General features: G+C 43.8%; 1 protein-coding gene and 1 pseudogene across 2 annotated transcripts; one reads left to right on the plus strand and one right to left on the minus strand.

Annotated features, from left to right (window-relative positions):
- Positions 1–230: 230 nt before the first annotated feature.
- Positions 231–2,096, minus strand: LOC135529761 (protein LSM14 homolog B-like; annotated as a pseudogene).
- A 1,356-nt stretch (positions 2,097–3,452) lies between these two features.
- LOC135540168 (transcription initiation factor TFIID subunit 4-like) lies at positions 3,453–16,150 on the plus strand. Of its 2 annotated transcripts, none has more exons than XM_064966599.1 (15): positions 3,453–4,359; positions 5,539–5,687; positions 5,772–5,918; positions 7,965–8,078; positions 8,322–8,444; positions 10,679–10,768; positions 10,914–11,108; positions 12,832–12,967; positions 13,067–13,178; positions 13,285–13,454; positions 13,605–13,735; positions 13,823–13,948; positions 14,104–14,160; positions 14,278–14,397; positions 14,597–16,150. In XM_064966599.1, the coding sequence occupies exons 1-15, from the start codon at positions 3,606–3,608 to the stop codon at positions 14,762–14,764; spliced, it is 2,592 nt and encodes an 863-aa protein (XP_064822671.1). In that variant the 5' UTR covers positions 3,453–3,605; the 3' UTR covers positions 14,765–16,150. The 2 variants fall into 2 exon arrangements, with proteins under 2 accessions (XP_064822671.1, XP_064822672.1); XM_064966600.1 differs by having other exon boundaries at positions 13,067–13,169.
- Positions 16,151–17,012: the final 862 nt, after the last annotated feature.

A 17,012-nucleotide genomic window follows, 5' to 3' on the forward strand; every position in this document is an offset into this window, starting at 1 on the left:
GCAGGCCAGGGTGTGACATGGGTTTTGGTATGTGGTGTGTTTTGTCTTGGGGTTTTTCATAGGTATTGGGATTGTGGCTTAGTGGGGTTTTCTAGCATAGTCTATGGCTGTCTGAAGTGGTTCTCAATCAGAGGCAGGTGTTTATCGTTGTTTCTGATTGGGAACCATATTTAGGCAGCCATATTCTTTGTGTGTCATGTGTGATTGTCCTGGTTTCTATCTCTGTGTTACTTTGCATCAGTATAGGCTGTTTCGGTTTTCACGTTACGTTTATTGTTTTTGTATTGATTCGTGTTTCCATTGTTTTATTAAACATGAATCTCAATAGCCACACCACATTTTGGTCTGACTCTCCTTCACGTGAAGAAAGCCGTTAGTCATTCTCAAAAGTTTTGGCCACGACTGTATACTGTGTCCGTTGGAACCAGGACTATTGCTCAACGCAAGCCAGTTTGATCTAGGGTATCTACATATAAAGCGAAAATGTCAGTCGGAACAGGTACCAGAACAACACAGGTCCTACATCTAAAAGGTTAACTTCCTCGTCATTCAATAATTTAAAATCCAAAGTGCTGGATTACAAAGCCAAAAAAATAAAATAAAATTGTCACTCAATAATTTTAGAGCTCAATGTAGTTATCCTGCTCCCTAAAGTGATGAGAATTCATAAAGAAGGAATGAAAACACAGCAGGTGTTACTCAAACTATGTACCAGGCTGTACCAGAAGCCCTCATTCCTGTTGTCTGAGCTTACCACTGGAGGCAGTCGTCCTCTGAGACTGAGGATCATCTCTGCCAGAGCGTTCGGGAGGCTGACCAGACTCCGTTCTTTGCTGCTGGGAGGCAGACTGGCCACTTCTGTGGACAGAATTATCCGCTGGTACTGTCTGTACATCCTGCTCTACCACCAGTCCTCTTCTCACTGGAAGGCTGTGAAGTCCTGCTCCTGAGGAAGGCCAGGGAATAATTGGATCATGAGATCTGGGGACAGTTTCCCACAGACATCATTAGATGAGCTGCTACATGGTGACAAAGTTTAAAGACATAGCAATTATGTACAAGGGCCTCAACAGTTCAAGGGCTATTTTGACAAAATCTTGAAATAAAATACATCATGAAGGTGGTTGTGTGTTTGATAGGGTCTCTCTCCAAGAAAGTTTCACTCACCCAGACCCAAGGCAGCAGTATACTGCTGGCTGAGTAGAGAGCTGGCAGCCAGCTGGTTATAGGAAGCCACCATACTCATGTAGGGACTATAGGGGGCCTGGGATGTGACAGAGGTGCTGCCAATGGACCTCTACAAAAAGCAAAGCAAACAAATGCTTATGGGTGCGTTCCTCTGTCCAGATCTTACAACACCTGGATAGGTATTTAACGCATCAGTTAACCACATCATATGTTATAGCAATCTGTCAGTCGATGATGTGGCACGCAACAATTGGTTGATGCATACAATCAGTCTTAGGTTGTGTGATAATATGCATGGAATCCAATTATGTCATGTTTTTCTTGTATTGGTCCTTGTCTCCTACATGTACAATGGCTGGGTAGTGAGGTAAACCATGTTGTGGTTTAGGTGGCTCACACACATTTATTTCCTTGATGGCACTCCCTCTGAAAATCATGTATTCATAAAATCTTTGGGTGGCACTAGTCTGTTTGTAGTCTGGCCTTCTGTCCCAAATGATTTAACTGTGAAAATAAGATGATAATATTGTGGCTTTTGGAAGTAGAGTTAATAATTCACAAACGTGCTGCACCATTTAAATTCGGGGGGCAAAACCAATTGCCAAACAACACCTAAATTGAGGGAAACTCACCCTTTGCCAAAGCCACCGTCGAGTTATCCTTCCCTGAAGCAAACACCAAACTCGAATGTATCAGCAGGTGCACAATTTGTTAAAGCTGGTGCTTTATGTTACAAACCCAATTGTGGGACACATGTCCATTAAAATTATAGCCTTGGAGATAAACTAAATGATTGTCATAACACTGCAACACGTCCCTTTAATAGGCCTAGAGAGCAATGTTTAAATTGGATTTAGGGAATATCCTAAACGTTTTCTGACAACTCAATATGGATTTAGGCTACCCATGGCACATAGGCCTATCATTGATGGGGCATGAAGTGTCCTATGCACTGTGGAATGTTAAATATATTTTCAGTTGTTCATGCATCTAAAAACCAATCTGTTCAAGGTTTTTTTTTTGTGCGCTATTTTCTCCTCTCCATCTTTGAGGGGAGACACGCAACCCTATTTGTGGGATAAATTAACCACAAAAAGAATCTGTAGCTGGTGTTCATCTTCGTATATAACCACAAACATTCAGTGACAATGTCCCGATTAATCATAGTCCTGGACCAAAAAAACAACACTTTCATTGGAGATTCTCAGTTAATAAGTGTGCTTTTGAAAAATACTACTAGGAAGCTGTGTCTGGGAAACCAACCCTTTTAGGGTATGGGCTAAGGTTTCTAGGCAATAATGGCACAGATAAATAGCCTTCAACATATTGTCATAGTCTTATTTTTTTGTTTTAATTGTATATATATATTTTTACATTTAGGCCACGAGATATGCACCGCAAAAATGATATATAGGCATACACACGTCTAACAATATGAATTTCCTATCAAAAACAGCAAATTCTCAAGTTTGATCATTTTATCAATTCCATAAATGTATTTCACACAGAACCCAACTTTTCCTCTGTGTTGACACTCCCCATGTGGTTTTGACAGTATGCAAAAACTGTATTGTAAGAGGCGTGGCCAAACGCATTTGTACAGCGGCGCTCCAAACAAGCTGAACAAAAACAGCGTAGCCATCTTGAAGCCCCAGAGCAAAGGACCCAGGTGCATTCCACCTGGGAATTAGTCTAAATGTACGGTTAAAATTCTGTCGCTACCCATAATTTCATCATCGAATATATAGCATTGAGTTATTCCACAATCAGTTGGTTAGAATATGATCGCAAATACGCGTCATACAACATGTACTATCGAGTTGAGTTTCTTCCCATAAGCTCTTGTTATTCAGTGTTGTTTCAGCCCTTACATCCTCCGTAATGTCAGTCAGTAGCCATTTGTCCCGCCCTTTATCACCGGGAAACGACCAATCACCGCACTTTGGAATCTCTGTGGGGTGACGTTGCATGTATTCAGCGCATGCGCGCGTTACTTTCGAGCTCCATAGCTTGCAGCAGTGTGAAGATGGCGGCAGGCTTCGATTTGCTAGATGAGGTTTTCTTTAACGCTGAGGTGGACGAGAAAGTAGTTCGTGATCTTGTGGGGTCTCTTGAGTCCGAGTTTTCGGGTCACGAGAGCCCTGAGGCAAGTAGCCAGACAGTCGCTAAACACATGGCCAGTTCCGGGACAGGGTTTAATGCTAATGTCCAGCAGAACAAACGGGGACTTGCTCAAGAGGTTGCAAAAGCAGGTATGCTGTGGTGACGTTGTTTTGCTTGTTGTTTCAAGTGTAAACGAAAGCAAACACTCGTTTATTTGTTCACCCCCTTCTCTCACCATTGTTTCCGCTCCACAACAGGGGCTGGAGTACAAAGGGGGTGACATTATTAGTAATACGTGGTCCCAGGGTTCAGCTATGGATGCCTCATCGAGTGAGTCGGACTCATCGGCACGACACGGCCAAGGAAAGACTGTTGCTGTCAGTGCCAGTATAATAACTCCTCTCCCAAACCACGGGGGGAAAGTAGCCTCTTCCGCAACTCAAACTTTGAATGGAGGCAGTTTAATGAACTGTCACAATTCAGGAAGCGCTGTCTCTCTCACTGGGACACCGCTGTCAAGTAGTTGCACGAGTAGCGGCAATGCCTCGGTAGCTGTCACAGTTGTCAACAACGGGCCGGGGTTGTCAAAAGGACATGCGAGCGCAGTAATGCCACCTTCATTGAACACCACTATCATCCAGACATCATTCGTGAACTCTCCGAATGTTGTCACCTCGTCTCACGCTGCGAGTCTGGGCACTGGACCTGCCATATCACATATTGTGAGGCCATCTATGCAAACTGCGGGATCGGGTACAGCGATGAATGGTCCTAATGCGGGATTGCCTTTCGATTGCCTGAACAATGGTCAGTCGCCCACGTCTGTGGCTGTCAGTGCGGGGTCGCACATAATCATGGCAGAGGCGCCCAAAACAAGCATACAGACTGCACATGACTCATGTGCTGTAACGAACCCGTCGTTCCAGAGCGCACCGAGGGCTTCCACTCCGGTGACAGTGGCTGCGAGCCCGGGAGGGAGCCGTTCTATCGCGCAACAGGTGTTGGCGCCTCGGCACCCACAGACATCCCCGAACCAGCCCAACGTTCAGAACATCCAGCTTCCCCCAGGTACGTTTCTCTCTTTGAAATTAAATAGTTACAAAAACGTAATATACGAAAATATAATATTGTTCCTATATTTATAATTTTATGCCTACACATTGTTTTAAAGACAGTCAAATAGAAGTATATTGCAGACTTGGTGTTGTAATAGTGTACTTGCTGCTTCATTGATTATCCTCTGATGTTGACCCGTCAAAGGGAAAAACTTACTGGTTGTTCATTGCTGCATCATTTGCACAGAACATCCCAAACTTTCCCTGCTGATCTGTCGTGGTTGTTCATTGAATTGCTGTAGAGTGCCCTGTCGTGCCTCTCAAACGCTCTCCTGTTGTGTCTGTGCTGCGCAGTTCACTGCCTGTGCACTGTTAACACTCCTGTCAACTCATGTTAACACTCAGGAAATGGAAATTGATGTATAACAAGTAGATAATCAAATACTCAGATCTTTTCAATATATTTTCTCTTATCCCTATGATTTATTTATTCTATCATGTAACATTTAGCCTACACAGTAAAAAGTTTGATCACTCATAAACACCAACAGATATAAGGGAAGGCAGACAGGGATATGGCATGTGTAAGTATAGCATACAGTTCTGGCCTGGTAAGAGTATTAATACTGTATTACCTGTATGCTCTATGATGATGACGACCACCAGAAAGGGCAGCAACAGTCTCCACATGTGCCAGCCTGTCTAAGCAGTGTGTGTATAATGTCCTGTCCTCTGTGAGCTCTCTGTGAATACAGGACCAGCTTTGCCTGTAATGCAGCCAGTCTTTTTCTTGAGACCCTTCTTGTAGCGTAGTCAGTGTTGATCCCCCTGTGGCGAGGCACGGTGTCCCAATGCATTGCCATGTAGATTACAGTGTGACTCGTTTACACTGCCGCTTCAGCCTGTATGGAACTCTGCCGCCTTGTCTTGCCTTGCTTCTTTAGGAAGACTGATTAGCATGAAATGGCACAGTGTTTATGGCCCTTATCCAGCGCTCTATCTCTCAGATAAATGTTAGCAGATGTGGGAGGATCGGAGCTGAACTGCCTCCAAGTACTACCTGTTCTACAGAATCCCTCTTCTGTTGATGTAGAGGAGTGTTGTTACAAATGTATTACAGTGTTACAAAGTGTTGTAAAGGGAATCTAACATGGGTTACGGGAAGTCAAATGATCTTTTCTCTTTCCCACAGGTATGGTCCTGGTGCGCAGTGAGAGTGGGCAGCTGTTAATGATCCACCAGCAGACCCTGGCTCAGATGCAGTCCCAATCCCAGGGAGTCATGGCCCCCCGCCCAGCCACCCCCACCAGCACTCCTCCTTTCCAGATCACCTCAGTCCAGGTTTGTTCAATAGACAAGATCACCTCATGCACAGCTACCCCCAAAAGTACTCTCCAGATCAGACTGTCTTCCTTTTTTCCTCAGGCTCCTGGAATGCCCATCCTCACTAGGCAGGTGACTCCCACCACTATCATCAAGCAGGGCTCACCTGTGCCAACCTCTGCTCCTGTCACCACCACACTCCAGAAGCCTCCTGTCACCACCACACTCCAGAGGCCTCCTGTCCTACAGGTACAGTGGGGGACAGGCAGTGGGGGGGCTACAGCAGAGCAGGAGAGATGTAGTAGGATACACACAGTAGGTTATATTATACAGTTGGGCCTTAGCAGAAGGCAGAAACGGCACCAGTCATGTGAAACTTGCTTTTTTTAAATTCTCTCGAGGTCCTCTTCTGTAACGTAGGCATCTCTTTTGAGCTTGAATCCCCTTTTGTGTGCGAAAGTGCTTTCCTGGTGTGTCAGTTTAGTGTGTGTGTGTATGTGTGTTTTCTGTGCATCTACTATGAGTGCAAGCTGCAGGCTCTCACACACTCATTATCACAGCCAGTGGTTTCAGTGAATGCCTGATTTGTCCCGGGCCAACAGTTTCTGACTCCTTTTCAGTTCTCTCAGGTCTTGTATGCACTGGGTCCTTTTTTAAAGGGGTCTGAAGAGTGTTTGTTGTCGGCCAGTGATGGATAGTATGTGTGTGGAGCCCCATGCTATAGCTCTCCTCCCCTTTAACTTCTTTGGGACTGGGGGGCAGTATTGAGTAGCTTGGATAAAAAGGTGCCCAGAGTAAACTGCCTGCTACTCAGGCCCAAAAGCTAGAATATGCATATAATTAGTAGATTTGGATAGAAACACTCTGAAGTTTCTAAAACTGTTTGAATGATGTCTGTGAGTATAACAGAACTCATATGGCAGGCAAAAACCTGATTAAAAAATCCAACCAGGAAGTGGGAAATCTGAGGTTTGTAGTTTTTCACATTGCCTATCCAACATAGTGTCTATGGGGCCATATTGCACTTCCTAAGGCTTCCACTAGATGTCAACAGTCTTTAGAACCTTGTTTGAGGCTTCTAATGTGAAGGAGGAGAGAATGAGAGCTGATTGAGCCAGAGGTCTGGCAGAGTGCCATGAACTGATTACGCGCACCCCCGTGAGCGGTAGCTGTGTTCCATTGCATTTCTAAAGACAAAGGAATTCTCCGGTTGGAACATTATTGAAGATTTATGTTAAAAACATCCTAAATATTGATTCTATACATCGTTTGACATGTTTCTACGAACTGTAATATAACTTTTTTTAAATTTCGTCTGAAAAAGTGATTGCGCATTATGCACTTGGATTATTGGGCTAAATGCGCGAACAAAAGGGAGGTATTTGGACATAAATGATGGACTTTATCGAACATAACAAACATTTTTTGTGGAACTGGGATTCCTGGGAGTGCATTCTGATCAAGATCATCAAAGGTAAGTGAATATTTATAACGCTATTTCTGACTTTTCTGACACCTCTCCTTTGGAAAATGGCTGAATGTTTTTCTGTGACTAGTGCTGACCTAACATAATCGCAAGGTGTGCTTTCGCCGTAAAGCCATTTTGAAATCTGACACAGCGGTTGCATTAAGGAGAATTTTATCTATATTCCATGCATAACATTTGTATCTTTTATCAATGTTTATTATGAGTATTTCTGTAATTTGATGTGGCTCTTTGCACTTTCACCGGATGTTTGTTTGAGACAATGCATTTCTGATCATAACACACCAATTTCAAATGTGGTTTTTGGACATAAATTATGGACTTTATCGAACGAAACACACATTTATTGTGTAACATGAAGTCCTGTGAGTGCCATCTGATGAAGATCATCAAAGGTTAGTGATTAATTTAATCACTATTTGTGATTTTTGTGAGCCCTCTCCTTGGCTGGAAAATGGCTGTATGGTTTTCTGTGACTAGGTGCTGACCTAACATAATCGTTTGGTAGGCTTTACGGCGAAAGCACATTTGAAATCGGGCACTGTGGCTGGATTTACAAGAAGTTTGTCTTTAAAATTATGTGAAATACTTGTATGTTTGAGAAACTTTATGAATGGGATTTCTGTTGTTTTGAATTTGGCGCCCTGTAATTTCACTGGCTGTTGGCGAGGTGGGACGATACTGTCCCATATATCCCAGAGAAGTCAATGAGGTGTCTCCTCAAAGCTCACTATTTTGGTCATACATTTGATCTACTTTATGTTGCATTGAATATAACAACCTGGATGATGTGTGTATTTCCCCCCCAGAGTCCCATGATTGTGGTAGGAGCTGCTGCAGGCACTTCTATGGGGACAGCGCTACCAGGGGCCACCCAGAGGACCGTCACCGCATCACCCGGGACCACTGTCACCTTGGCAACGGTGCGGAACTAGGTTCCACCCACCCCCATTGGTCAGGGCTAGGTCCTCTGTTTAGGGAATGCTCCTTTGCTAGACCATAGCTGTATTTCTAGTGTTTTTATGGTCTCTGGTAAACACAATACAAATACTGCAAATTTAGAAGGATATGATAGAAGGATATGATGACGCAAGAGCCCATGATGGTTCCTCAAATAAGGAGCTTGACTTTGTTTCTAAGGCTGCCCCTTGTTTGTTTTGCTGTAGGAGACGATGGAGAATGTGAAGAAATGCAAGAACTTCCTGTCTACATTAATCAAGCTGGCGTCCAGCGGGAAGCAGTCCTCAGAGACTGCCGCCAACGTTAAAGACCTGGTCAAAGATCTCCTGGTGAGTGACCACACCAGGGCTGCAGGAAAACATGTGGCGAGGCGGCATTTGCCACCGCACTTTTCAATCAGGTGTGGCAGCGTCACACCACTTTTGATTTAGTTTAATAAAATATATTGATGCAAAGTGTTAAGTGCTGTTTTTTTGACCGTTTTGCCTCATGAGTTGACAACTCGCACACAATTTCTCTGGTCTTCACATCGGAATGCTGCTTCAGGCTCTTAACGTGTCTTCACCAATCAGATTCAAGTAAATTGCAGGTCGCATGGTCTGGGCACAAAGCTTAAGGCGTTATCTCAACTTATCCAGTATTTATTTAGCAAGTGTGATAACACATCACTCCCATCAGACACAAGCAAAAACTCTGTGGGGCGGCAGGTAGTCTAGTGGTTAGAGCGTTGGACTAGTAACAGAAAGGTTGCAAGATTGAATCCCGGCGCTGACAAGGTAAAAATCTGTTATTCTGCCCCTGAACAAGGCAGTTAACCCACTGTTCCTAGGCTGTCATTGTAAATAAAACATTGTTCTTAACTCACTTGCCTAGATAAATAAAGGTCAAATTTAAAATAAATAAATAAAAGCAGAAACTCTTCCATAAATGTAGTAGCCTATACACCTAAACATTAGCCATCTGACATGCGGTATTGTATGGAAACAACACTATTTTTTTTGTCTGATCAACTGTAGGCTACTAACAACAGCAACTGTTTACTATGCGCACTGTCCCTCTGGCCAGGGTAAACAAAGTGGTAACGTTGTGTATTTGTAGCTCATTTTGTTTGTGAGAAATTGTGAATCGGATCAAATTTGGTTTATATACTGAACAAAAATATAAACGCAACATGTAAAGTGTTTGTCCTATGTTTCATGAAGTGAAAAAAAAGATCCCAGAAATTCCATACGCACAAAAAGCTTGTTTCTCTCAAATCTTGTGCACACATTTGTTTACATGGCTGTTAGTGAGCATTTATCCTACTGAGATAATCCATTCACCTGACAGGTGTGGCATATAAAGACGCTGATTAAACAGTATGATCATTACACAGGTGCACCCTGTGCAGGGGACAACAAAAACATGTGGAGTTTTGTCACACAACACAATGCCACAGTCTCAAGTTTTGAGAGAGCGTGCAATTGGCGTGTTGACTGCAGTAATGTTGACCAGAGCTGTTTCCAGATATTTTTCATGTTAATTTCTCTACCATAAGCTGCCTCCAACGTCATTTTAGAGAACTTGGCAGTACGTCAGACCGGCCTCCCAGCCGCAGACCACGTGTAATAGCCAGCCCAGGACCTCCATCTGGCTTCTTCACCTGCGGGGTCGTCTGAGGCCAGCCACCTGAACAGCTGATGAAACTGAGGACTATTTCTGTCTATAAAAAAGCCCTTTTGTGGGGAAAAACTCATTCTGATTGGCTGGGCCTGGCTCCCCAGTAGGTTGGCATATGCCCTCAGGCCCACCCATGTCTGCGCCCCTGCCCAGTCATGTGAAATCCATAGATTAGGGCCTAATGAATGTATTTCAATTGACTTATTTCCTTATATGAATTATAACTCAGTAAAATTGTTGAAATTGTTGCATGTTGCGTTTTTATATTTTTGTTCAGTATATTAAAACTTGGGCTGACTAGTTTACCTAGACTTTTTCAATCCAAAATTATTAACTGGAATGAATCAATAAACACAATAGCTCACAGACTGAATACATCTTTAATTAGGCCTGCAGTTGCGTAGGGCAGGACTCCATGATGCAAACTCAGCCCTGTGTGTTGTATTGTCCAAATAGGTTGCTTTCCAAGAGGTGTCTGAATAGGAAACCCCCCTAGTCCTTTAAAATATAGTTCTTATGAACAAGTACAAGGTTGCTGCAGTTTGACAGAGTTTTCATCCTCCCCAAGGCCAGGATATTTTTTTTAAACCATGTGACTTGATTTAGAAAAACTCTGGTCCCATCATAGCCCATATTAAACCTTTTCACGACAGATTAATCACATTATACCGTATAGAGTTTTACCGGGTTAGGTTACCAGAACTACAGGCCCCAGATTTTTTTTTGCCACACCACTCTGGGTGGTGCCACTTCTAGACCAGACACACCACTGATGGGATCAGGGTATAGATCAGGACTGTTGGTGTCAGCTGCTGAGAGTATCACAATAGACAGGGATTGCAATCTGATGATTAACATTTTGCATATTTCTTTGGAACTGATGGTCTGTTCTCATTTCTAACAGGAAGGGAAGATTGAAGTCGAGGATTTCACCAACAGGTTATACAGAGAGCTCAACTCCTCACCTCAGCCTTACCTCGTGCCTTTCCTCAAGGTAAGGAATCCTCCTACGCACCATTGAATAAACAAAACCAAGTCATGACCCTGTCTTCAGCACCCACCCACCAGTTTGCTAACCCACCAAAATATTCTGCTAAATGATCAAATTATCTCTGCCTTTCTGTCTGTCTGTCCTCCAGAGGAGCCTTCCTGCTCTGCGGCAGCTCACCCCAGACTCAGCAGCCTTCATCCAGCACAGTGGGCTCCAGCAGCAGGCCTCTGCCACCACCCCCACCACTGTGGTACTGGACAGCCCAGCCCTGCGCCCTGCAGCCCCAACCATCAGACCACACCTCCAGCCTGTCATCAGCAAACAGGGGCTGACTACCCCAATGGTACTATACCACCATATTGCTATTAATAGTGATAGATTATAATCACATCTCATTGTTTACTCTTATTAAAATTGTTAGTATTAGAAGTACACTACATGAACAAAAGTATGTTGAACATCTCATTCCAAAATAATGGGCAAATAATATGGAGTTGTGCCTCACTTTGTTGCTATAAGAGCCTCCACTCTTCTGGGAAGGCTTTCCCACTAACGTTGGAACATTGCTGCGGGGACTTGCTTCCATTCAGCCACGAGCACTAGTGAGGTCGGGCTCTGATGTTGGGCGATTAGGCCTGGTTTCGGCATTCCAATTCATCCCAAAATTGTTTGATGGAGTTGAGGTCAGGGCTCTGTGCAGGGCAGTCAAGTTGTTCCACAACCATCTTGACAAACCATTTCTGTATTGACCTCACTTTGTGCACGGGGACATTCATGCTGAAACTGGAAAGGTCCTTCACCAAACTGTTTGCCACAAAGTTGGAAGCACAGAATCGTCTAGAATGTCATTGTATGCTGTAGTGTTAAGATTTCCCTTCACTGCATCGCAGTGCTTGAGGCGTCACTACAAACCTGGGTTCGATCCCAGGCTGTGTGACAGCCGGCCGTGACTGGGAAACCCATGAGGCGATGCACAATTGGCCCAGCGTCGTCCAGGTTAGGGTAGGGTTTGGCCGGCCGGGATTTCCTTGTCCCATTGCACTGACTTCAGTTGCCAGCCGGACGGTGTTTCTACCAACACATTGGTGCGGCTGGCTTCCGAGTTAAGTGAGCAGTGAGTCAAGAAGCAGTGCGGCTTGGCAGGGTTGTGTTTCGGAGGGCGCATGGCTCTCAACCTTGTAGGGTTGTTGCAGCGATGGGACAAGACTGTAACTACCAATTGGATATCACGAAAAAGGGGTAAAAATTACAACAAACAAAAAATAGTTTGCTTCACTGGAACTAAGGGGCCTAGCCCGAACCATGAAAAAGAGCCTCAAACCATTATTCCTCCACCACCAAACTTTACAGTTGGCGCTATGCATTGGAGCAGGTAGCGTTCTCCTGGCATCCGCCAAACACAGATTTGTCCGTCGGACTGCCAGATGGTGAAACATGATTCACCACTCCAGGAAACGCTCCTGAGTCCAAACGCGGCGAGCTTTACATTACTCCAGCTGAAGCTTGGCATTGCACATGGTGATCTTAGACTTGTGTGCGGCTGCTCGGCATGGAAACCCATTTCATGAAGCTCCCGTCGAACAGTTATTGTGCTGACGTTGCTTCCAGAGGCAGTTTGGAACTTGGTAGTGAATGTTACAACCAAAGACAGATGCGCTTCAGCACTCGGCGGTCTCGTTCTGTGAGCATGTGTGGCTTACCACTTTGTGGCTGAGCCGTTGTTGCTCCTAGACGTTTCCACTTTACAATAACAGCACTTACAGTTGACCAGGGCAGCTAGAGCAGGGCCGAAATTTGACATCTGACTTGTTGGAAAGGTGGCATCCTATGATGTTGCCACATTGAAAGTCACTGAGCTCTTCAGTAAGGCCATTCTACTACCAATGTTTACTATGGAGATTGCATCAGTGTGCTCGGTTTTATACACCTGTCAGCAGCGGGTGTGGCTGAAATAATTGTTTGAAGGCGTTGTCCATATACTTTTTGTGTATATATAGTATATATGAAAGGATTTCCCGCCTACATCTTTCCAACCGCCCCATTGACCCCTAACCTTGAACCATCAGGTGCTCCAGCCTCGGCAGCAGGGGGCAATGGTAAGGCCTCTTCAGATGACCCCCATGGTGACCCTCAGAGGACCGCCCCCCCACAGTCACATCATGCTGGGACAGCCACAGGTGCAGCTCAAACAGCTACAGACAGGTGAGTGGGGGAGGAGACCATGTAATACAAAAAGAGAAACCAAGAAATCACATCTGTCTGATCTCTTTCTCACTCCTGTCTATCTCCCTGTCCCTGTAGTGAATCCTGGAATGTTGACTGGATCTAAGTCGTCTCCTGGTGCTGCCTCTCTGGCCACTGTAGTTCAGAAGAACAAGCTGAAGGAAGCTGGGGGCACGTTCAGGTCAGCTATGTATGTCCCATCCACAAACCAGTAGGAGGACAATTATCACAACTAAAATGAAAGATTGAAAAGTTCTGTAGCTGTTGCCTGGCTGACTGGGTTTTTTTGTGTCCAGGGATGACGATGACATCAATGATGTGGCATCTATGGCTGGGGTTAACCTGTCTGAGGAGAGTGCCCGTATCCTGGCAACCAACTCCGAGCTGGTGGGAGCGGTGACACGGTCCTGTAAGGACGAGGCCTTCCTCCATACCTCCACACTGACCAGTAGAATACTGGAAATAGGTGAGACTAACATACACACACGCACACACGCACACACACACACACACACACACACACACACACACACACACACACACACACAGTTACATACACTGAAAAATGCACCTTTGAGCTTAGCTTTCACTGACTGCAAGTGTTTCCCCTCTTCAGGTAAGAAGTTTGGTGTGAGTGATCTGGGGCCGGAGGTAGTGAGCTACGTGTCCCACGCCTCCCAGACCAGGCTTCAGAACCTGTTGGAGAAAGTTTCTGAGGTGGCCCAGCAGAGGAACATCAACTTCAAGGTCTGTATAGTTTTGTGCTTATTTGCATCTTTAGCATGTGTTCCTATGGTCTGGTACTTTATGGTGAATGAATGTATGTGTTGATAGGAGGACAGTCGGTACGAGCAGACGAGCGACATGCGTGCCCAGATCAAGTTCTTTGAGCAGCTGGATCAGATGGAGAAACAGAGGAAAGAGGAGCAGGAGAGAGAGATTCTGATGAAGGCAGCAAAGGTACTGAAGCTGTTTCAGCACAGACCCATTCCACTATCACTCCTATTATATTAGACTTTTAGGGCCACTAATGGTGAGAGGGTGGACATTAATTACTTTATTCTGGAGACCCAGTTAACACATTCCGATCTGTTTTCTGATGGGTGTCCTTTCAGTCTCGTTCTCGTCAAGAAGACCCTGAGCAGCTGCGGTTGAAACAGAAAGCCAAAGAGGTAAGAGGGATGGATAGGCTTATGAGAATTTGGCATAATAAAATATGTGTCACCAAAGTGTCCATAGTAGGGGTGTGTTTGTGTAGGCCTATCTCGTGTATATGTGTTTGTCTCCAGATGCAGCAGCAGGAGCTGTTTCAGTTGAGACAGAAGGAAGCTAACCTGACGGCGCTGGCAGCCATCGGCCCCAGGAAGAAGAGGAAAATGGAGGCTGCAGCCGCTGCAGCTGGAGCTGAGGTAACATGATCTCCAACTTCTCGAAAAGCGTGGTTGTGGGCTGTTTCTTCATGTAGTCAAATCGCAATCTTCTCGGTCTCCTTTTTTATTTGTCTTTTGCCCTCAAACTCCCCCTCAACTATCTGCCACTTTCTCACTCTCTGCCACTTTCAAACTCCCTCTTGTTCTCTCTGACTGTCACTCCCCATCTCTCTCTCAGGGCTCAGGGTCCAGTCCCGCTGCGTCTGGTAGTGGTAGTTCAGGAGCATCCAGACAGTTTATCCGCCAGCGCATCACTCGTGTCAACCTCAGGGACCTGCTCTTCTGTTTGGAGAATGAGAGAGACACCAGTCACTCCCATCTCCTCTACAAAGGCTTCCTCAAATAGACACCCAGAGAGCCAGTCCAGAGAGCTGTCACCCTAACCTTCACTAAAGCAACAAAGATGTCAAGATTCTCCAGGCCACAGTGAATGGAGCTACCTAAAGTGACTGGAACGTTTGTCTCCCCTGTATACTCTGGTTGTCCTTTCGCTCTTTATCTGGTTCTAGGCCTGACTGCTCCCTCAACACTCCTCCACCTTCCATCAGAGCAATCCTGGAACGTTCAAATTTTCTACTGTTTTTATTTCCTTTTTATTGACTTTGTTTTAGAATCCCCTTTTAATGAAACTGTAAATATATTAATACATTATTATACATTTTACTTGGAAGGCCGTTTTGTAGTGTGCAAACTGATTCTACAAAATAGTCAATTTATTTTATAATTCTGTTTATATGAAAAAATATATTTTTAATAATTAATCATCAGTGTTTCTAGCGATTGTTGAGAACAATTATCCTTATTTTGTTTTTGGTATTCTATTGGCCTCTGAATTAGTTTGAACACTTCTGATTTCTTCTTGCCTTCCTGACAAAAGAAGCCATATATTTTAATATAATGTTGAACAGCAAAGCAATTCATCTAGTGATTAATTCTGAAATCTGAAGCAGTCAATGTGTCTTTAGTTTCTCTGTTTGAGCTTGTCTTGTATTTATATTCTGTAATCAGATCAAACACGTTTTTCTTTTCAGTCTCCATTTGTGTTTTTGCGATCACACCTCCTGTTTCTGCATGGGATAAGGTGTGAAAATTTGTATTTTAGAGGGAATGAGTTGATTGTAGAGACTATTGTATTCTAATGATTTAATATTTGTTTTATGCATTTTTGGGGTCTTTTAGGTATTTGCAATGATGAATTATTGGATTTCAATAATAGTAAAAACTATTTTAAAATAGACAAAAACTCAAAGGCCCCTTTGTCACCACAAAACAACTGTGCATATGCATGTAGGAAAGTTTCATTTTTATTAGTTTTATTGGACTGCATGTATTCTACCATTTCTCAAATAACTTTATTCTTATATTCTAACCCTAGACTTGATGATATTCTGAGGTATAAATGGTGATGTTATTATTTTTTAAAGCTGTCCTATCTGTTCAATAATCGGTGCTTCTGTTCTGATGCCCCATTGGACAGCCCTGGCTAAAACTCAGTGGTATATTTTCCTGATCACTTTGATTTTAGATGAAGATTTTTCAGTACCTGTTACTTTCCATATTTGTCTCTTACAGAGAAATCAAAGTAAGGGGGAAGCATTGCATGTCTCCCTTATTTCTTGTACATTTTGCACAGACACTTGTTCATATGTAAATATTTCACCTAAAGTTTTTTAACTGCAATGGTTTTGTATAGGATTGAAAGATAATAAACTCCTTCATTAAAAGTGCAAAATATTTTGCCATATTTTCATATTCATGCACTAGAGGACAATGCTACATCACTGACATATTCATGTTCAGTTTATGAAATACAATTATTATTTGGTTATTGCAGATCTTGGATGAACAGTGTTGTAGTTTTACAAGGTCAATATACTGTACAGACTTACCATGTAGCTCATTTTAATTTAGGTGGTCCTAATCTTCAGGTTGAACCAATAGGATTGAGACATTTTCACATTCTCCTGACCCATTTCCTGTCTGCTGGCATCTATAAAACCAACATCTGTCATCATCAATATCTGTCCGCCAGCTCAACAGAACAGACAGACACAGCAGCATACCAGTCTGTCCTTCTGTTCTGTGTCGGTTCGGCTCGGTTCAGACATCCACTATTATTAAAAGACAGGAATGGGCTGCATAGTGTGCCTGACGTATTGGAAACAGATGCTACATCAGATGCCAAGTAACATTCACCACAACTGGGGGATTGAAACAATTAGACCATTCGGAGTGTCTTGGGACATAGGCCTGATGTTACACTGATTGTGACCAGCTTCAACATCCATGCAGAACAATTCATATAATGGACAGCTGCAGCTTTCAATACGGATGAATTATATTTCCACTCTGTTCAATGGTCATGCTGTTTATTTCCACAAGATGGCAGTAGTAACTTGCGCTATTGACAGGTGTATGTTTTCAGGTAACCTCAGCAGAGCAGGATCTGCTCATTGTGGATTTCATTATAAATCGTAAGCCGAATGCATGGCTGTGACTTGATTTATCCCTTTATCACTGAACTGTTTACTCAGTTCAATCTCCAATCTAAGACAGCCAGAGGGTGAGGTCAGTGCTCAGTGTCTGTGACCTAT

Source organism: Oncorhynchus masou, chromosome 5 (assembly GCF_036934945.1).
Source record: "Oncorhynchus masou masou isolate Uvic2021 chromosome 5, UVic_Omas_1.1, whole genome shotgun sequence".
NCBI lineage: Eukaryota > Metazoa > Chordata > Actinopteri > Salmoniformes > Salmonidae > Oncorhynchus > Oncorhynchus masou.

Excerpts from the sequence above, each read along its gene's own strand:
- LOC135540168 (XM_064966599.1), top strand. The coding sequence starts at position 3,606 with ATGGATGCCTCATCGAGTGAGTCGGACTCATCGGCACGACACGGCCAA. Across the intron at positions 8,079-8,321 it reads CCACTGTCACCTTGGCAACG|GAGACGATGGAGAATGTGAA; the intron begins GTGCGGAACTAG and ends GTTTTGCTGTAG. Across the intron at positions 13,949-14,103 it reads TTCTGATGAAGGCAGCAAAG|TCTCGTTCTCGTCAAGAAGA; the intron begins GTACTGAAGCTG and ends GTGTCCTTTCAG.